The sequence below is a fragment of the Perca flavescens genome, chromosome 3 (assembly GCF_004354835.1).
Source record: "Perca flavescens isolate YP-PL-M2 chromosome 3, PFLA_1.0, whole genome shotgun sequence".
NCBI classification, from domain to species: Eukaryota; Metazoa; Chordata; class Actinopteri; order Perciformes; family Percidae; genus Perca; species Perca flavescens.
The window spans coordinates 25505359-25526002 of record NC_041333.1 but is presented as its reverse complement, the minus strand read 5'-3'; the positions used below and the strand labels follow the sequence as shown (position 1 = coordinate 25526002).

Below are 20644 nucleotides of genomic sequence, written 5' to 3'. Positions count from 1 at the left end.
TTTGGATGTTGCTCTGGATCATGTACAAAAAAAAACATCACCAGGCGATCCATGGAAAAATGTGAAACATACTGTAAAATAACCAATGCCCTGTTGCATTGTGTCTGTGTGGGAGTTGTTTAAGCAGAATAATGGGAGTCCAAGGATGGAGCAACACTATGGAAAGAGCTTACACTGTGACTGAGTAAAATTCTTTCCACATGCTTTTTTTGTCTGCGACAATAATTCTCTTTCTTGCGCAGGATGTTTTATTCTGACTACACAGTTGTTAATGACCTATAGTGCTTCCTTCTTCATAAAAAGCATGCATTATTTAAAGTAGAAGGGAAGAGCATCAGCTAACCATGTAAAGAAAAAGAACAATAGCTAGTTACTCTGTTGGTGCGGTGCCATTCATCAGCTTTAGCAACTTTCTTTCTTCTCTTCCTTGAATAACTTCCTCATTGTAACTTCCTCTAACTTGGAAAAAGCTTAAATAAATAACTTTGCGTTTTGTTGTGTGTTTGTGGGTGTTACTGTGCGTTCATGTGTGGTGTTGGCTTGAGGTTGTAATGACTGATTCCCCGTCTCTTTTTCTCTTATCACAGACCCCCATGCTCACCCACGAGGACCTGCCTTAGGTACCTATTTCAATGCACCATTCAATGGCGCATTATATTCATCATCGTACATTATTCAGATTTGAATCAGAGACTGTCAGCTTGCTGACGATCCAGCTCCCAAATGTAATAGCTCGGACAAGAATAGCCTTGACAGCACATTGCTGTGATTCAGTGAATTCCTGGCACACTGGCCACCTAATGTAACATCATGTTTCATTTTACGACAAGTTGTACTCTGTAGAGGCTTTATGAATGCGATTACCCCTTTGACTTGTGCAGCGTTTTCTCTGTTGCTAGTTAATAACTGTGGTGGCCTTCGTAATCAGTGTGCCGGCTGTTTTCTGTGATTGTGTCTTCCTGTGTGTGTACATGTGCCTGTGTAATTGCAGTCTCCAAACACACAAAGCTGATTCAGGGATGCTGCTAAGGTCCTGAGGACTCCAGCAGCCACAATCATGTTAATCCATGAGAAACCACTGGTTTTAAGCCTTTATAGGCTTGGACAACTATTGGTAGATGTCAGGGTTTGGGTGAATACTGAGATGTACCTACACTTTGCTGCTGTATAATTTGAATTAATGAATTCAAATTTAGACACGGAAAGGGGGCAACAAAGTTCTTGATGTATCCCTCCTATTTGTTCCCCTAGAATGCATGAAGCAGTTTTTGCCTCAAGCTGCAGTACAAGACAAGATTGTTCTCTGCTGATAATCAAAGGTTGCTTAAGTCTGCTTTTCATGGTTTGATATGTGACTAATCCAGTTTTCAGTAGCGTGTGTGTCACACACAGTTGTTTTACCGAGAGCCATGGCCATACAGCTGTCATTTTGTCACACTACAGCTGATAGAGAGCAGTATGAACCTTGGTTAATTAAGGTATCTCTCCAATCCTCAATTGCAAAGTTATGTGCAAAATAATTACACAGTCACACAGTCATGCAATCGCTCATGCATGCACACATTATCTAACAAGAACATGTTGTTCTTTCGGCCATATTACGTTTATTCCCATGAGAACACATAGACAACAGATGACATTCCAGCAATGAAAGACAATCTCTCGCTAATGACAAACGATCGTTGAGCAAATGGAGTACATAGTAAGATGTTAAAATGTCACAGTGAAAATAACACATTGATTGGAGAAGCACCTGTAAAAAAACAAAGCGATTTAACATTGAATTGGGAAGTTGAAGATTTTAAACTATCAGGAATTTTTCTTTTAACAAATGATAATTGAATATTAATACATTATCTGATAATATATTGTAGAAATCTCATAATTTGCATGCCTAGAAAATACCCTGTATTTCTTACTGTATTAAATGAACTCAGAAATGGGACGCATAGGGGTTGATTCATGCATGCAAGCTCTGACATGTCTCCTTTTAAAGAAAAGTCAAAGAATACTGTAGGCTATGACCCTCACAGGACATGTGTCAACTTCCTAAACAGGATCACAAGGGCTATAAACTATATCAAGCAAAAGACTCAGGGGTGGTTTGTGGAACAAGGCCAATGTGCAGATTGAACCACGTGTGTGTGGACAAAGAAGACTTCCATTCATGAGGTGAACGCTAAAGGTGAAAAGTTCAGAGGAAATAATTACAAAGAAGGCGAATACTGCAGGTAATGCGCTGGCCAAATACTAAACTGAGATTAGAGTCAGATTAGACAGAAAACCTGCTCCTATCTTCTGTAGACTCAACTTTTATGTATCTGAAAAACACCAGGGTTGGATATCTTTTAAATATTTAAAACAAAAACAAAACAAACCACTGAGTATTTCAGTTTGCTTATGGAGAATCTGAAATGTTCATGTGTGGTGTGTAAAAATCAAGAACATTTCAAATAGCAGTTGAGCATTGATGTTTCATATAAATATTTGAATCTACTTTTTTTGTAACTAAGACTGACATGCATCAGCCTGTAGCAGAGGGGTCAGGTCAGTGTGGAGTCACTTCATGGGAAATTGTGCTTTACGTACCAAGAAAAGGGCTTGGAATTAATGTTTTAGTTGCTGCAACGGGAAGGGAAATTAAATCTTTAAACAGTCAAGTAGTTTGCCAGCATTTGCCTAGTTCTTATTGTTAATTTCAAAACCCTGAAAATTAGTATAAAATTAGGTACTAGCCGGTTTCTTTTGGGTCAAGGCTCAATGAAAATATATACGACAGTACAACCATGAGGAAGTTGTGAACTACTGTAAGAAAACAAATTTAGATAGTGGTTACCAGTACACGTTGCCTTTTACAGAACAATTTCCTATGTCTTCTCTTGTCTATGCAAACTAGAAGCCCTATACATTTCCTCCTGGGTGAATTGGGTTTCTGACACAGAATAATAACAACACTGACAGAGAAATGAAATTATAATCCCCCACAACTTTTAAAAATCATCAATAACAAGGTTCCATTATCACTCAGAAGCTGTCAGACACATTAGCTGAGTTATGAGACTGATACTGTTCGAATTCAGCTGAATCAACACACTCTAAAATGAGAATATTGGCGCATCCATAATAAGCCCATGGTACTCTGCCATGGCTACCAGTTTCTGCTCAAGTTTACATTATACAACTTGTGCTGTTAACAAGTGGTCGTTATGGTAATAAAAAGAAAATCTGAACCACCAACCTTTAAGTGTAGATATAGATACTGTACATGTGTGTCTGTGTATGTTACTTACGTGTCTACAAAACCAATCAATACTATAAATTGACACTCTAGTGGAGGAATATTGCATGAGTCGGGGGCTGGAGACGGATGTCTTGTATCTCCAAGCATTGCAAAGGAACAAGCTGGCCATTAACTAAATTAAGCATTATTGTCTTGTCCTGTCCAGTCTCTGTCCTGGGATTTTAGCTGATGTGGCCGTTAGTCACATCAGCCAGGCAGTCCATCAGCAAGCGGCGGATCCTCCAAAGCAGCAGCTGAGCCATTGGTCCCTCCTCTGTCACCCCCTGAATCTCTCTCCTCTTTGTCCTCATCCGGGCTGAGTGGGTCCCTTTCTGACATGCGGTTTAGGGGGTCAAAAGTATGCATTTTGGGCTCAGGGCTGCGGAGCGAAAGCTGAGGCAATAGTGGCCCCTCCCGAAGCTTAGCAGCTAGCTCCTTGGCACTGCAGGTGGGGGTGTTGGTTTCGTAGACATCGTGGAAGTTGTTGTAGTCTACCTCATAGAAGCCTTTCTCCAGGGAGAGAACCGGTGTAAAGCGGTAGCCCCAAAGCACCTCTGTGTCCAAGTAGGAACTTCGAGCCTGACATGTCATCCCTGTTTCCACATGCACACGCACAATCAGAGTGGACAGGTAAACACACACACACACACACACCCACACACACACACACATGGAAAGAGGTGTGTGGAAAAAGAGAGACAGCATCAGTAAGTTATTCAAGAATTGTACACAGGAAGGGCTTAGACCTGCTAAGTGATTCCTCTAAACATCCATCATGTTTGTGAAAGCAATCATGTTGGAAATGCCAGTGATCTAAACAGAAAGGTTCAATTTGTTTAGAAAATATGAGCTTTTTGGTTAATAAAATAAATGTTCAACTCACACACAACGGTAACAAAGGGTCATTATTTAATTTTTGAGGTGTCTTTTTGCCAATGAGCAAATCAGAAAAAAGAAATAAGCACATTTTGTAGTCCAGTCCTGCATCAGCTTTGGGACATGGAAAGAGAGAAAGACTGTGTCAATGACTAATGAGTAGGGCTGTCAAACGATTATTTTTTTTAATCGTGATTAATCGCGGAATTTCTATAGTTAATCGTGATTAATCGCATGTTTTATCACATGATTAAAATTCTATTATTTTGCATTTCAGAACAGTTTTTAAGTAGATATTAACAATGGAAATCAATTCTTATCAGTGTATCTTGATTGGGAATCAACTGAATGCAAAGAAAGTGACTTTATGAACTTGATTTTAAGATTTGTATTTGTTTATTATTTATTTATTTACTGTAAACAAAAGAAAAATGTGTGAATCTGGTCACACATTTGAATCTAGAGTCAATATAGTGTGCAGTTAACTCCTAAATATTTTTGTTTACTTACTGATCACTTTGCATCACTTTGCAACAGTTCCAGTTTGGCTGCTTTTTGTACAGGCTGTGTATGCGTGCGTGAAACTACTGTCCCCCTTGACGGCAATGTATATTTCGGTCAGAACATGCCAACCATAGACTTTATGACCCGAGTCCTCTACGATGCTGACAGGTCTGCAGTTAGTTACCACCCATTTTGCAAGAGCGGTAGTAATTTTTTGGGATTTGGTTTCATCCGCAGGTCAGCAAGTAGCAATCTCCAAAATAGTGCTTTGCCTGAGCCTGCTAGCATCAACCTGAGTCACGTTAACTGTACTACTATGCTTAGCTTGTAGGTGGTAGCTCAAGCTTGACGTGCTTCGGGATATTTTAATTTGGCTTTACACAATGTGCATATGGCTTTCGACCCGTCCGGGAGTTTTGGAAAATAAAAAGCGCCATTCAGAATTGTGTTGCTGCTGTCTTTCTCCATCATGCCTGCAGCCTGTGATGTGTTACGAGGAAGTATGGCACGACGCGAAGCCGAGTGAAGTGAAAATAAATTAATAAATGGCGGCATGCGATTAAAAAACAATTACGCGTTATGCTTGGCCCTTAATCGCATCGCGATTAACGCGTTAATGCTGACATCCCTACTAATGAGTAATGTCAATGCTTAAAGCACAGCTTTACTGTCAATTTTTTATTGTTACTCATTAAAAAATTATTGTTACTCATGTGTCGGTAGTGTCAGATAATAATCTGGACACATTGCACATGTCTATTTTTGGAAACGCATTGGTTTGTAGGTGTCACGCAGGTGTACCATTTTGAAATATAGTAGCAGCATCACAGATGCAACTTATAATATAAATGATGGAAAAGTAACTGATAAATGTTTAAAGAAACTTTAAAGTGGTACATTTGTGAATGGAATTTGTTGTGTTTTTTCTTCTTTTTTGGTTTGGTTGTACTGTTCAGTAACTTGCAAAATAGTCTTAAACACCAACATAAAAAAGAATCATGACAAGATTGTGAATTGTGAATCTGCCTAAAAAAAAACATCACATGACATTGGCCCACCCCTACCTAGAAACTACATTCAAACTCATCAGATTCTTAAAGAGACATTTGATTATTATTTTCCATTTCTCACTCACTGCTTGTGACAGGTGTATCGTGTTTGGCCAGTTAGGCCTACAGCTATTAACTTGGTTGGAGGCTAACCACACCACAACTTTTTACTGCCACCTTTCAAGCCTACAGGGGTGAGAAAGACATAAACTGGACTCGCCTTAGATTATTTTCTTACCCAGCTGTTGAGTTACATAATGCTCTGTCTCTCTGTAAATGCATAACATCACCAATAACATCAAACATGTGCTCTAAAATAGACGTAGATGCCAAATTGATATGGTGTCTATTGTCACGGTAAGAGGAGCTTTAGCTTTCTTCAGCTTTCCCTCTGGATATGAGTGGCCTAGATTCCACATTTAACTTGTGAAATGTTTGTTATTTCTGTGACTGGATCGTCAAAGACTAAAAAGTGTCTTTCAGTCCCTATGAACATGATTTTCTATAGTGTATTTTAAGGGTGTTGTCATATTGTTTGATGTGTTAGTTTTAAATTCTTAGTTTAGCTAATACTTTGGAGTCAAAATACATAAACTCATGTTGTGAGGATCTATTAGTATATTGTCCTATTAGCAATTCAACACATCTAGTTGTAATGTTTTTAAGGTTTTATCAAAATTCAAGAGTCCATGTGAGTCCATAATACTTATCAATGCTATATGACAGGATAACTAACACTCTTCACAGACACTGCTACAGTGTTTTGCTGATGCATTGGTACAGTATTGTGTTGATTGTGTGATTATGAAAATACATTTAGATCGTAGTTACTTCCTAAGGAAATAGAGCATTCACAAATACAAAAAAGTCTACCACACACAAACACACTATTTCCTCTTTTGCAAAAAATACCTGTTGTTATGTTTTATACATTTTGTAGAAAAAGTGTGCTGCAGGGTGCAGGCTGCGAAGGAGACTTGTGCTTTGATGCGTTCATGTGCTTCAAGATTTGACATTTGGCAGATGAGCAGCAGCCATTGTGATAAAAGAGGATACAGAATTCACATTTATTTTTCATGACAACTGTGTGAGTTTGTACAATTTCATGGCTTTCATTTTCTGAAAATGCAGCTTGTCAAGTTTGCTTGTTTGGCAGCTGACACTCAGGTTTCAAATTTACACATTTTCAACTTAACTCAACTAAACTCATTAGCATCAAACATTAAGCATACAATGGGTGTGAGTTTGGTAGCTTCTTGCATTGCCGAAGCAGTGGCTGGGGATATCCACAGCATGCAAACATGGCTTAGTGTCACCTAGCAATCAGAGCAGCCAGAACACTCAACTCAAATGTAATAAACAGGATAAAGCATGCAAAACACCAGCATTTTCTTTGAATATAAATGAAGCTAGAGTAAAGAAGAGGACACAATAAGGTCACCACTCTGTACCCAACACACCTTTCTCACCACATACATTTTTACTTGTCAAACACAGGTGTATTTAATAACTTTAATAATGGCTGCTTTCCATTTAGGTGTCAGTTTCAGGGTTTTGGTATTGTGCATGCTGGTTCACTGGCACACTAAAATGGAAAAGTTAGTGTCATTAGCTACACCTTACTTTACTCATGTTTATACGACAGAATGTCAAAGCGTCATTCCAGGTGTAACTGCTTCTGTTTTTCATGTAAAACTTTATGTGGCTGATAATCTCGCATTTCCAGACTTTCCTCCACAGCGTTGCAGTGGAAGGTCTGGCCACACAGCATTGCGTGATGGGAGAAAAACATGCTCTGGTTTATTGGCATTTCTTTAAACCAATCACAATTGTCTTGGCCGACGCTAAGCGCCTGAAGTAGCCACGGTGCCGCTGCAAAATAGCCTCGGGAAGGAACTTGCCAACATGAAGAAAGCAGAAAGTTAGGGACATCTGGCGGAATTTGCGGTGGCATCTGAACAATCCCGGAAATGAAACGTTGTCGACTTAGACTATGAGGTTGATGACCTCTACCCAAGCTTCCAAGCGAACACTCCTCAATCTCTGCTGTGTATAGCTTGACAATCTCCAGGCAGTGACAAGGTCAGAGCCTATACGTCAAATCTAATTTCTGTCTGCTGTAAAAGAAACAAAACCATTTTGGACGGTTTTGTATAAGAACACACCTGACCTATAACACATTGCTGTTCATTTGTTCTAGATAAGAAATGTGGTTTATGCCAAAATAAAAAAAAAATATTCAGAAACTTGAAAGTAATTTGAGAGAACATATCAGGACCTCAGTTAAATAGGAAAGGTAATAATACTTTGTAGTATGACAAGGTCTTGTGCATATGCTCGTTTTTAGTTTTTTTTGACTATAGTATGCCCTTATGTTTTGTGGCTCAAGGCTTTCTGTATACAGTGTAGGATTTCTTTCTAAAATGTGACCAGTGAAAGGTCTGGCCCTAAAAGGCCAAACTTAATCTGACTCCAATTCTATGGTCACTACACCCTGAATAGTGTTCGTTTACTGGTAGATCAGAGAAATAAGACACAGGATTCGTTCAATTAAAGTTATAACAAGCTTTAGTGAAGAATGATATTGCAATCTACAATTACGTGTACGCGGATCAGATACTTCAATACAAGTCTATCTTTCACCTAACAGACAGACACAGATTCCCCCAGCATCTGATGCTGCTTAGTTAAGATACTGTCTATTTATCCATTTCTGTCCCATCTTCTGGTGATGCTGTCATCAGTTTGGATACAGTCCAAATCTTCTGGCTCCAGCCGGCTCCTAACGATATGTAACACACTGTATGAAAACGTTACCTCGGCTTCTCCCATTCTCAGGTCAAAACAGACAAGCTGTCATTGTTGGATTTGAACACCTGTGTGTTCTTAATCTTCTGCAGACTTAAGGAGTTGTGAGAGCCAAGGCCATTTCCATACTTTGTGCCACACATCTCGCGCTTGCAAAACACTGCACCATTGTTGTCTCCTTGCCCTCCGATCAGAGAAGACCTTTTCTCAGGCAATATCCCACACTCCCTTTCTAATGTCTTATCACTTTAAAACCAGATGGCCTCTCATAACCCAGAGAAGTGGAGACAACAAGATCAGCTTCCTGAACTCTAAAAACCTCTTACTTTACTCTCACAAAATCTATTCTAACAACAGTCACATGATCTGTGCTGCTAAGAATTGGCACGCAATTGTACAGTGGCAACTTCAGGTATACCTGAAACCAAACTGCTGAGGGCTTGTCTCATGACAAGTTTTTTTTTTTTTTGAAAAAAGGAATTCTGGTTAGGAACAACCCTCCTACTCCAACTACTAGGACATTCTGGGAGGACAAAGAACACACAGTGACACTAAAGACATCATAATGCGGCTGAAAATTTGCTAATCTTAACAAGGCGTGTATGCTTTGCAGGCTTAATTTGTAAATTATGAAACCTTACACCAACATACAATCAGCAGCTATCAATACAGCCGTAACACGTATTGCTTGGAATTGTCAAAATTGCAGAAGCTAGTATTGCCACACATGAGCAGGCCTACATTTCCAGTTCCAAACTGCTGCTGCTTTTACTTTCCTTGCAAGAAGGTGTAGCCTGTTAGACTGGAACTAGTCTCGCTTTGCCAGATCTTCCTCCACAGAGCTGCGGAGGAGGGTCTGGCTAGTCCACACAGCTTTCCAGAATGGGAGAAAAATGTGCCCTGGTTTACTTCTTTAAACCAATCACAACAGTTATGGGACAAAAACAGAGCAATGGTGCCGCTGTAAAACAGCCTCAGGAAGGAACTTTTTTTGATGGAACGTGTACGTTCAATGGTTGTTTTAGTTGTGCAACAGAAAACTCTGATCGGACAGATAGTCTAGCTAACTATCTGGATTTACCCTGCAGAGATCTGAGGAGCAGTTAACCATAGTCCTCATAAATCGACTGGAGTTTAAAATTCCAACACAAAGAAAGCGGAAGGTAATGGACATCCGGCCGACAAGAGTGTCATCCGGCGGAATTTCCAGAGAAATCACGGAAGTGGATATAGACTAGACTGGAACTATTGTATGGCATAGTGTGTGTAGTCTATGCCGTAGTTTTGCGTGCTGCCATTTTATTTAAAAATCTGGGTAGACTAAAAAGCTAAAATTGTGGTCGCTATTGACCTTCCCATGTTGCGCTAGTGATGATCCTCTCTGACCACTGGTCTGCAGGGTTTTTACTCCATCTTTTAGTATCTGCTCAGCTCACTTGGATCCTCGACCGAGGTGGTACCAAAAAAATTACTAGATACAAGGTACTATCATTAACCTTTCCTAATGAAAATGCAAAAACAGCCATTCTAATGTGCAACAAACTAAACTGAACTGAGCTGCATGTGGAAGTGAAAACGTAACTGTATGACATGGACTGGGCCTGGTTGTAATTGCTTTGCATCAATAACAGTGTGGTCATATTTTAAATGACATTAAAAAAGAAAAATATATCGCTAACAGATCATCAGCAGTGTATCTGTGCACCTGACATTTTATCCCCAATATTTTCATATTAATCTGGCATGATGCCATAGAGCAGGTGCTATTTTATATAAATAATATACTGTATAGCAAACAAAAGACAAAACAGCCATATACATGCTACCATCAGAGACACTTCAATAATGAAAACAAGGTTTGTTGTCGGCAACACGACTGGGCTTCCAACATAGCAGAAAAAGTACCAGAAATTTACAGTAAACTGCAGCATAATCACCTTTTATTTAAAAAAGTTAGTTAAGGATGATAGACAGTTCAAATATGAGAAAATTATGAATGTTATAGGGTAAATTAAACAAACTCCATTGAATTTTCTACACTGCACAGTAAAATGTCTTAAAATTTAACATGGTCATATTCAGGATCATTCTGAACATGACTCCATTAAAGTTTGTCCAAACCTCTAAAGGAAAACATTTTTTCATTTAATTTCATAAGTTTAAAAAGGAAGGCAAAACATTTTCAGCATAATTACATTTTGCTTTTCAGTAAACTTAATATGCCAACAGTATGTGCACTGTAGAGCTAAGAATTATGTGCACAGTTCAAATTGAATGTGCACTACTGTGCATACACTGTAAACCCAGATTTAATTGTAATTACACTTTTTAGTGGTCACTACTTATTCTTTCATGTGTTGTTAAAAAACATATTGATTACTAAATTACGTTAGTTGTTTGAAATAATCAACTTAATTATGCAGTGCACAGATCATATTAAGCAGAGATAACTAAGGATGTTAAGTTTCTGGATGGGAGGGGTGGAGTCGTTTGAACTGTTCTGCACTGAAGCGATGCAAAGGCTCATGGGAAAAAAAATCTATGTTCTGAACGGTTTCTGTCCTAGGTAAAGTGTGTTTTAATAATGTTCTAACAATGTTTGGGGTGTGCATTTATGTTATCTGGGTTTTAGTTTTGTATGGTTGATTTAGTGTTCATGTTTATCTGCATTTATTGTGATTGGGTCTGGGCATGTTCACTGTCAAGTAGGTATGTTGGAAATCAGTAACTCTGTATCCTGAGTGTAACTTTCCACACAGTTAAACACAATTGAAAATTAAAACATTGTGTGTGTTATTTTTCTTTCTCTTTTTTCGAACCAAGTGTTTCAAATACATTATTATCAAGATCATACTCTCATAAAGGTAAAATCATATTCATATGAACAAATGTTTTATTTAGTAGTGATAAGCGTACTTTTTTTTAATTTGTTGTTTCTTTGAATGTTTAAAGCTATAGTGTGTAGTTTCTGTCTCACCCATGAGGAATTCTAAGTAATGACGCAGTTGCCTGTAGCCAAAGAGGACATGGAGGATTAAAAAAACATGATGGACTCTTCAGAAGAGGTCATTATCTTCACTTGATTGTATGCGTGTGAAAGCGAACATAGCCAACTGAGAAGTACAGAGAGAGTTTTGTGGAGCTGATAGTCTTAATTAGCTTTGTATCAACTCATTTGGTAATGGCTTGAATAAAGTAAAGTCAACTAATTCAGGACACCAGTGTATGCGCATGGTATTTTGAGCCCTGGCTCGTGAGATTAGGTTGATGACTAGTTTTATGATCCAGATTATAATTATGATATATTAAAACATTATACATACTTTTATAGTGTGACATTTTGTAACTGCTCTGCATTCATTAACTGGGAGAATGAAACTGAGTGTATTGTATGTTGTTTCTGTTTTATGTATTTTTATTAGTGCAATTAAGCTGTGTCATCAAGTAGGAGGGCAGAATGTTCTTTACTAAGTCATCATCTTGTTTTAGTTTTAATCCCAAATGCTGTTGGAGTGCATGAGAAACAAATGCTGCTAGTGATTTCCAGAGCCTGACTCACAATTATGCTTAAAACCACAGGCTAGGTGTCATTGGAGAAAACAAGTGATGGTCATTAAAGAGAAAATTAAGCCCTTTTACCACCCACTCAACTGTCACTTTAAAAACTCTGATAGCATCCAAGTATGAGTACTAACTCTCGGGTATATAAAGCATGTGCAATTCATGGACATCATCATATGCTGACTTTCTCAATTTGATTGAGTTTATGAGATAATTACTTACTTGATATAAACCATCAGTGTTTCTCCAACTTAAAAAATAAAAAAAATCTCTTTCCCCTGGCATTACTCCTGGAGAGTTTAGAATATTTATATGCTTTCCTGTTGGATCAGATACAAATAATAATTTTTTTCCCCAACACGGCCTATTCATGACTTTTAAAGTAATGCAAAAGTGTGTGTGTGTGTGTGTGTGTGTGTGTGTGTGTGTGTGTGTGTGAGAGAGATCTTTTTGGTGACCTTATGAGCTCTATACCTCAATTAAAAATAAAATGTGATTGTTATAAATGATAAGTACTTTTTACAGGCTTTAATCAAACCCCAAAAGCTTGAGGTCCTGGCTTTTTGTTATTACCATCCTGACTTTACCATGTGTCAATTGCAAAACTGTATTATATAAAGTATTAGTTAAAGCTGCTGACAAAATTTGAACAGAAATGTTATGATGCAAAGTTATAAAAAAGGGTTAAAAATACTGTAATTGAGTTATCCTTTAATTCCCCAGCTTGCACTCTGTGGCATGTTAAACAAGTCTCATTAAGGTTAACAGGGGAAAGAAGTAGCGGGAAGGCTACTAGATGGTCAGATTGGTTTTTTTGCCTAGCGTTCAAGGACGATGACGACATAGCCCCTGCATGATGCCATGGTCTCTGCCGGTGAAGCAAAAGGTGATTTAATGCCTAAGTCAAGTATCCAGCAGCGTGAGCATTAAGCATGATGACTGGTGCTTTGCAGAAATAAAATTAAATTAAATAGAGCAGAAATGTCTGCCATGCCTGATCACATTAGGAGCTTTGTGGTTTTACAAGTTTTTATAAAGACAATTGTGTGCACAAGATTCAACACTCCTAACCAACCAGTGTGTCTCATTTACTGATGCAAAGAACGATGATAAAGTAAATTAGTAACATGTATAATGCATTGTATTTAAAATGAGTGGATTGTAATTAGTCTTGGAACAAAGGCCAATTAACAATGCAGATTAGGCATATAAACAATACTTGATTCAGCCAATACTCCACTGAAAACACATTAGAACAGCATATTAACAGCTGGCTGTTGTGCATCATACTATACAAGTTTCTAATTCATCACATCATGAATGAGAAGGAGAATGATGTTCAACACAAGGTTTTTCAAAAATGACAAAACATTAGCTTTGAACACATAGCATATTTGCATATGTGCATATTTGCATATTTTAATTGATGTTTACTTATTTAATTCAATTTAAATTGTTTTTTATTGCATTTATTTTATAGTGGGTACCTCTGCTTTTATTGTGTTATCTATTTACTTTGTTTTATCTTTTGTGCAGCACTTTGGAAACCTTGTGTTTGTTAAAATCGTGCTATATAAATAAAGTGGATTGGATTGGATTGGATCATATATTGAGACTTATGAAAATACGGATGTGGACAGATGGACGTCACAATCTGCTGTTATCTCATTGTGATTGTTGATTGCTACCTCTTGCAGCCTTGAATACAGTCTCATGTCAGGAAACAGGAACTTTGTGGAGCTTTACAGAAACACATGGTCATGCCTCCTAAATATAACCAGCCTGGAGCAATTTTTAGGACTTCTTGGCCTTAACTCAAAACACAGACCAGCAGTGTGGGTAGCTACACTTCATTCATTTTGAAGTAAACTATATCAAAGACATATATTTGAAGTAGCAACCGTGTAAATGCGAGCTGCAGTGAGTACAGAGAAACATTTGAAAGGCTGTTGAGGCGTGATCATCTTTTGACTGCCTTAGTTGAAGTAACAAATACTTTAAAATATGTAGAATTGATATGTTAATGAAGACAGAACTGCCGTTTTTAAGATTAATGAAATTACCACCTTCCTCAAAAACTTTTGTCGGCTGTTATGAAATCAAGGAAATAATAAAATCCACATTAAAACGTGTAATAACTTCAAAGTGAAATGCAATAATATCATTTATGTCTCACTTAGAGTGTATTATATGATTAGTTTTGTAACTGTCTTTCCATCCATTACAATAGCATCTCTTGCAAGCTACAGCACTTACAGGTACTCAACCCCGCTCCTCCTCTCTTTTAAGCAATTCATCTTTCCATGTGAGCCTCTTCTCTCTTTCCATCCATTTATCCATCTTCCCATCCCTCCCAGCTCACGTCCTGCATCCAACATTTCATCAATCATCTCTCTCTATCGATCTACCAATCATCCATATGCCCTCCCATTCCACCATTCTCCCTCTCTTTACCCCTTCCCTTTATCATCCCCCCGCCGCTTCATACCTGTGGCCTCTACCATGCCCTCAAGGATAACCACGATCTCGAACTCTTCCTTCTCGATTTGCGCCATTGTCATCTCCCAGAAAGGGCTCTTATGGTTGATCTCGTGAGAGATGATAAGCGGCGACACCAGGAACAGCCGGTCGTCTCCCGTGTCGAAGCCGATGTTGATATCAGTCTGGTTGAGCGGGATGAACTCCCCCTCCTTGGTCTGCTGCGAGCGGATGAGCTTCGCTCTGATCGATGCCTCTACGATGTGAGAGTTCCTCAGGTCTCCCACCCGAAACATCAGGCACATCTTGTTGTCTCGCACCGATATGACAGCATTGTGCGAGAACATGAGGGTCTCGGCGCGGTTCTTTGGCTGTGAGATCTTGACAAACATGCAGCCCACCATCATGGCGTTGACAATGGAACCCAAGATGGCCTGCACCAAAAGCAGTATGATACCCTCAGGGCATTTTTCTGTGATTACACGATAACCGTACCCAATGGTGGTCTCTGTTTCAATGGAGAAAAGGAAGGCTGAGACAAAACTGTTGAGGTTCTCCACACAGGGGGTCCAGCCCTCCTCATCAGCATGCACCAGATCCCCACGGATTAGCGCTATCAGCCACCACAGAAAGCCAAAGAAAAGCCAGTTGACTATATAGACCAAGGTGAAAATGAAGAGACTAAGACGCCAGCGTAGGTCCACCAGCGTAGTGAACAAGTCACTGAGGTATCGGTAGGTCTCTTGCACGTTTCCGTGATGAACGTTGCACTTTCCGTCTTTCTGCACGTATCGCTGACGTGGCTTCTTTGCCGGGTCAGAAATCAAGTGTGTTCGCTCTGTTGAGATCTGAGCCTCCCGCAAGTGTTTAGGAAGCTTCTTCACCTTGAGGAAAGATAAATAGAGAGAGAGGCAAAGTGAGGGGAAGGCGAATGAAAAGAAAGCCAACATGCAAAGACAGAAATAAAGAGGGAGAGAGAACAGTAGCAATTTAAGGTTTTCACCACATGGGTGTACTTTATGGTGGCCACTTTGATTTATATTATTATTTCACATTTATATTTTCTCTAAAGCTATACTGACTTTCTACTGGAGGATGTAGGAGTTGATCTTCTAAATGACATTTTTTTTTAGCCTTTGCAAAACCACACAAGCTTTGTGCTGCTGGGAGAGAGGCAAATACAATTATGAGCTGTTATAAAGTCACTGCTCTATACTACTCCACAATGACATTGTAGGTGTCAGTGTATGCACACATATACAGGGAGAAAGACAGACTAAGGACACAACAAGAACACAAGGACGCCCCGGTGGTTGTCTATGTTGGCCCAGCTCCAGCGAGGCGATCTGGATCCACAGCTGTGCCCTGCCTCCCTCCCTGTCCCCTGTGTTGCCTCCCCTCGCACCCTATGGGACATTGGCAGGCCTGGATAGGAACAGATCCTCCATCCTTTCCCAACAGACCCTTATGGCATCCTCAAAAAAAGTGGCATATGCCTGGGCACACATATTGCACTTATCTAGAAACCGGCTTCCATGCACTTACATGCAGGATTCTAATATTGTATGTTTTAGAATATAAAGGTAAGGTATTAAGAACTATGACTGCCACACAGCCTGGCAATGTACTCTTTTTGTACACATTTATACTGTACATACAGACATTGAGACACACACACATACAGGAGGACAATGTTTCAAGGCACTTTTCAAACAGAGCAAGGACATTTTGGCAGCACACTGACACTTTCCAATCTGAGTTGATAATTGAAATGAATTGTGTCAAGGCAAGAAAACAGCTCCAATGACCTTAGCTTACGTACCTACGCTTCTAAGAGTACACCTGGGATCCATCTCTCTCTAGAGGCTCACATCCCCAGAAAAGCTAAGTCCTTTTACATTTACACTGACTGCTCTTCTTCTCTATCACAAAGATGATCACTCTCATAGTTCAGCCGGGGAAGGACATAATCTAAGGCACTACAATATCCTTGCAATTCCTTCAATTGCAGATCCTCGATAATACAATCTGTCAGACAGCTTTATTCAGGATGGTTTCTTGGAGATGTCAGGTGCTGTTTCCCTGCTGGCCTGTGTACATGCATGCTTGGGCAGGCCTGCATGTGCAGTATTGTGTTTTCAGATATTGATTTGAAGTGATCCCTGTTTAAGGAACCTTTTGACAAAGATGAATTGAAAGACAACCCTTATTGACCGGCATCGCAATTAGTAGCGTGATGACGATGCATTTACTAAATGTCAATGGGCTCCCTTATTACCAAATGTGTTCAGGGATATTGGATCAAATATAGATTCAGAATACAAACAGTCCACCATTTCTCAGAATGAAACTTTCCATTGTGACAACGTCAGTTAACGTTCAGAGTTTTTTTTTTTGTTAAAAAAAAATTTGTTAATGTTAATCACTACGATGGTAGTGGCCCATTCATTTCTACACTTTGGGATGGAGCTTATTGAGTGATAGATGAAGCAAGCAGTGCAGACCAATCTTTGGCCTTTGTAGTAAATACGGTCTGTGGGGGGGTTGGGGGGGGAGGTTGGTCAATAAACAAATTCATTACTTCTCTCTGCGTGGCAGTAGTAAGTGGTGGGTGTTTTCTCTTATTGAGCCTTTCTGGCTGTGCTTGGGTAGACAGCATGAGTTCCAATCAGCTGGGGAATCGGGACAAATAACCAGTGCAACTCCAGCATCCGTCACTGGGAGTGAATGGGGTGTATTTTCCTTGTCTCCCCTGCCAAGTAAACTAAGCCATGTGAACTAAAGAAACTGATTTGGTTACACTTTGTGGGGCTTTCTCTATAATCTTTACTGTTTATTTAATGTATACAGTATGTATGCATCTCTACTGTTTATCAAACAGCCTTTTTATCCTCCTCATTCCACCTATTCTCGAAAGCCATCAGTCTGATTTTCTTTTCTCACACACATCACTCTTTCACTACTAATCATTCCCATCTCTCTCCTCTCTTCTTCTCTATCTCCTTTTTATCCTCTGCATGAGCCCCCAATACCATGCCGCCTCTCTCTCACATCGTCTCATCTCTCACACTCTCTCTTCACGCTGTGTGGAGACCGTAGTGATTAGTACAGTGTTTGACCAGATATTTTACCTGTGCAGGTGTGACTCCTATCTCCATGTTGTGGTCCATGAGGACTCGAGAATCTCCTGCCATCCTCAGCTGAAGCTCAACACCTGTAAGACATAAGGAAGTACGATACTTAAATTTAGGCTTTAAGATGATGATCTGTAAACACTTTGATCCCCTGACATTTCATCTGGTGCCAGCATTCACAGACAGGACGTGTGCATTTATTGCCTAAAGCTAACCGCAAATGGGACTGAGAATGTGACAAGTATCTCCATGGAGCATACAAATCAGATCTAGCCTACATACATTTTTTTGTCCTCCAAACTATACAATATATGTTTATTTATACCCTCTAATACGACCCATAGGAGCATTTCATAAATGAATGCCCCTAGCATTGGCAGGAAATATGACACACGGAAGCATTTTCTACTCATATCTAAATCAGAGAAGGTAACGGTTGTGTTTTTAAAAATGTTGTTAAAATTGTTAAATGGTCTCAGTTTGGTTACGTTTAGGTACAAAAAATACTTCAATTTCGAAAAAAGATTATGGTTTGGGGTGAAATCAGTACATCTGTTACGTTACTTCACTTGTGGTTGGGCACGTGACGCAGAATGTGACCTAGTTCTGTTAGTTCCTTAAAGTTAAATAAAACTTGCTTTTTACTTTTAGTTTCAAACAGGACACAAACCCGGTCTCCTGGGTGAAAGTCCTGTGTTGGTTTGACCCATGGATGTATTAGGTTTGACCCATCCACCACCTCAATCTGCTATTTCCTGCTGCTTTGCTTCCATCATAATTACTACAGCCAGAGGGCGCCGCCACTATAAACAAAAGAGTCGTAATTGCTGCTTGAACAAACAACTTATGGGGGCGTTCATTAATACAGCACCTGGACAACCATTAATGACCAGTTTACTTACACTATTGAATTACATAAATACATGTTAAAATATATATTAATATTAAGCTTGTTCCATCTGGCAGTCTTTGTCCCCCCAGTGTACAATACAACTAAGACTTACCATGAGAGAAAAAAATAAATAAATACAATTGATGTGTATGTCCACAATATGTATACAAATAAATAAATAATAAAATATGATGATAAAGGCACATCATGTTCAATGCTGGAAGACCTAAGTAAAGGATTAGCTGTAAACATCATGTGGTAGATGACCCAGAAGCCACTGTTGGCTAAATTGCCTGTACAATAATGCAGGCTTAGCTGCAGTGTTTCCCAAAGAGAAGCCTCGTCATTTCCATTATTGCCAGTTGCTTTGATGAAATGTGCCCACACACATGTACACACACACGTACACACACGCACACACACACACACACACACACACACACACACACACACACACACACACACACACACACACCAAACACATTGCTCTCACGCTGCTCCACGCTGTGCCATACAACCCTGTATATTTATCAGCTGGAGACGAAGAAATAAATACTGTTACAAAAAATCCAGCAACCCCTTGTACTTTATATTTAATCTAATATTAAATGAGTGCACATATCCTTGTTGTTGTTTTTAGCTCAACTGGAGCAACTAGGTGATGTGCTGACAATTTTAAAAAGTATTTCTCTGATCCTGATTTGGGCCGAAACAGTTATTTTTAAACATCTGTTATGTGAAGTCTAAAGTGACAGGATAAGTAGAAAAGGAACACTTTCAATGTATTCTGAATGATGTGTGATGTAATAACAGCCACTGCTGTAGTTATACAGGGGTGTGGCAGTGTGAGTGTGTGCGGGGAACCTCAGATAAAGCCCTTATTTTAGCAGCAATCTTACAACACCTTTGGAGCTCCACAAGAGGCAATTAACTTATAGAGCCCCTGGGTGTTGTTTGAAAATCAACTACTTTTAATTTACTAAAAGAACAAGGGATATACAGGGCCTTGTAACCAATAAAGGAAAAGAATATGGGTAAATTACTTTTGCTGCCAGTTCCTGACCTCATCCGACATTTCTTTGTCATCTGTCTTTTATGTTACTCTATTTGATCACTGACAAGCAAGGAGAGGGAATGCAAAGGCGAGCGAGGAGAAATGAGAGGACCACGTCACAAATCAGATCCACACAGGAATGTAGTGTTGACATTGATGGTCCAAAGCAAAGGGCAGAGTGACGTGACAGGCATCTGAGCAGGGGAAAGACAGACAGATGGACAGCAGAGGCAAGAGACACATGCACATACACATGCACACACACACACACACACACACACACACACATATATACAGAGCTTCTGAAAAACCTTGCTGAATACATTAAAGGCGTTGCAAGGTCTTGCTTTCTGACTCATTTTAGGTTCTCATGAATTAAACATGGGTCCCTGGAGATTTGTGAACTCCAGACCTGTGTGTATTTTCAGCGAGGCTGTCTGTTTACAGCAGCAGACTCAACAAGCCCAAATGAGAGGTGTTCGAACATGGATACCAGCCGGAGTGTTTTATCTTAGCGCTTTAAGAGGGTAACAAGCATTTATCTTGTTACCGGGGGAGTGACAGGATGCTTTGGCTGAATTGTGTCTATGTCCTGATAACAAGAGCACTCATCTGTTGTGCTTAAAGCCAAGGGGTACTAGTAAACCAGAGAACTTGCTTCCTAAGGGATATCTTCAGGACATATATTTTCCTTATTTGCTGACGCTGCACGCTGTAAACGGTAATCTGCACAGAGCACAGCAAAATCTGGCCCTTTTCCTTCTAACCTGTGGCAAGCTCTATAATTTTCCCCTTGGGCCTGTATTGTACTGAATAGCACTTGCTTCATGATTTAATTTTCTACATTTCCAAACTTCAGAAACTTGTGTTGTCAGCTCTGTGTGCAGTTGTGAAAGGTAAAAACTGGCTTGGAGATGAGCCAAGAGAGGGTCTTTATCAATACTAATTACTGCTCCAATGAAGCCCCAGCAACAGATTAATTACCTTAACTATAATTCTCCCTTATCA

At 39.5% G+C, this 20644-nt stretch overlaps 1 protein-coding gene across 2 annotated transcripts in view; it reads right to left on the bottom strand.

Moving 5' to 3' along the window:
• Window positions 1-1584: 1584 nt before the first annotated feature.
• kcnj5 (potassium inwardly rectifying channel subfamily J member 5) overlaps window positions 1585-20644 on the bottom strand; it is a 27213-nt gene continuing 8153 nt past the window's right edge. For both annotated transcript variants that reach the window (XM_028573825.1, XM_028573824.1), the window contains exons 2-4: window positions 17688-17770; window positions 14567-15440; window positions 1585-3873 (exon numbers count right to left, since the gene is read on the bottom strand). In XM_028573825.1, coding sequence (XP_028429626.1) covers window positions 3488-3873; window positions 14567-15440; window positions 17688-17750 — 1323 coding nt within the window. In that variant the 5' untranslated portion in view covers window positions 17751-17770 and the 3' untranslated portion in view covers window positions 1585-3487. The remainder of the gene's footprint in view (window positions 3874-14566; window positions 15441-17687; window positions 17771-20644) is intronic.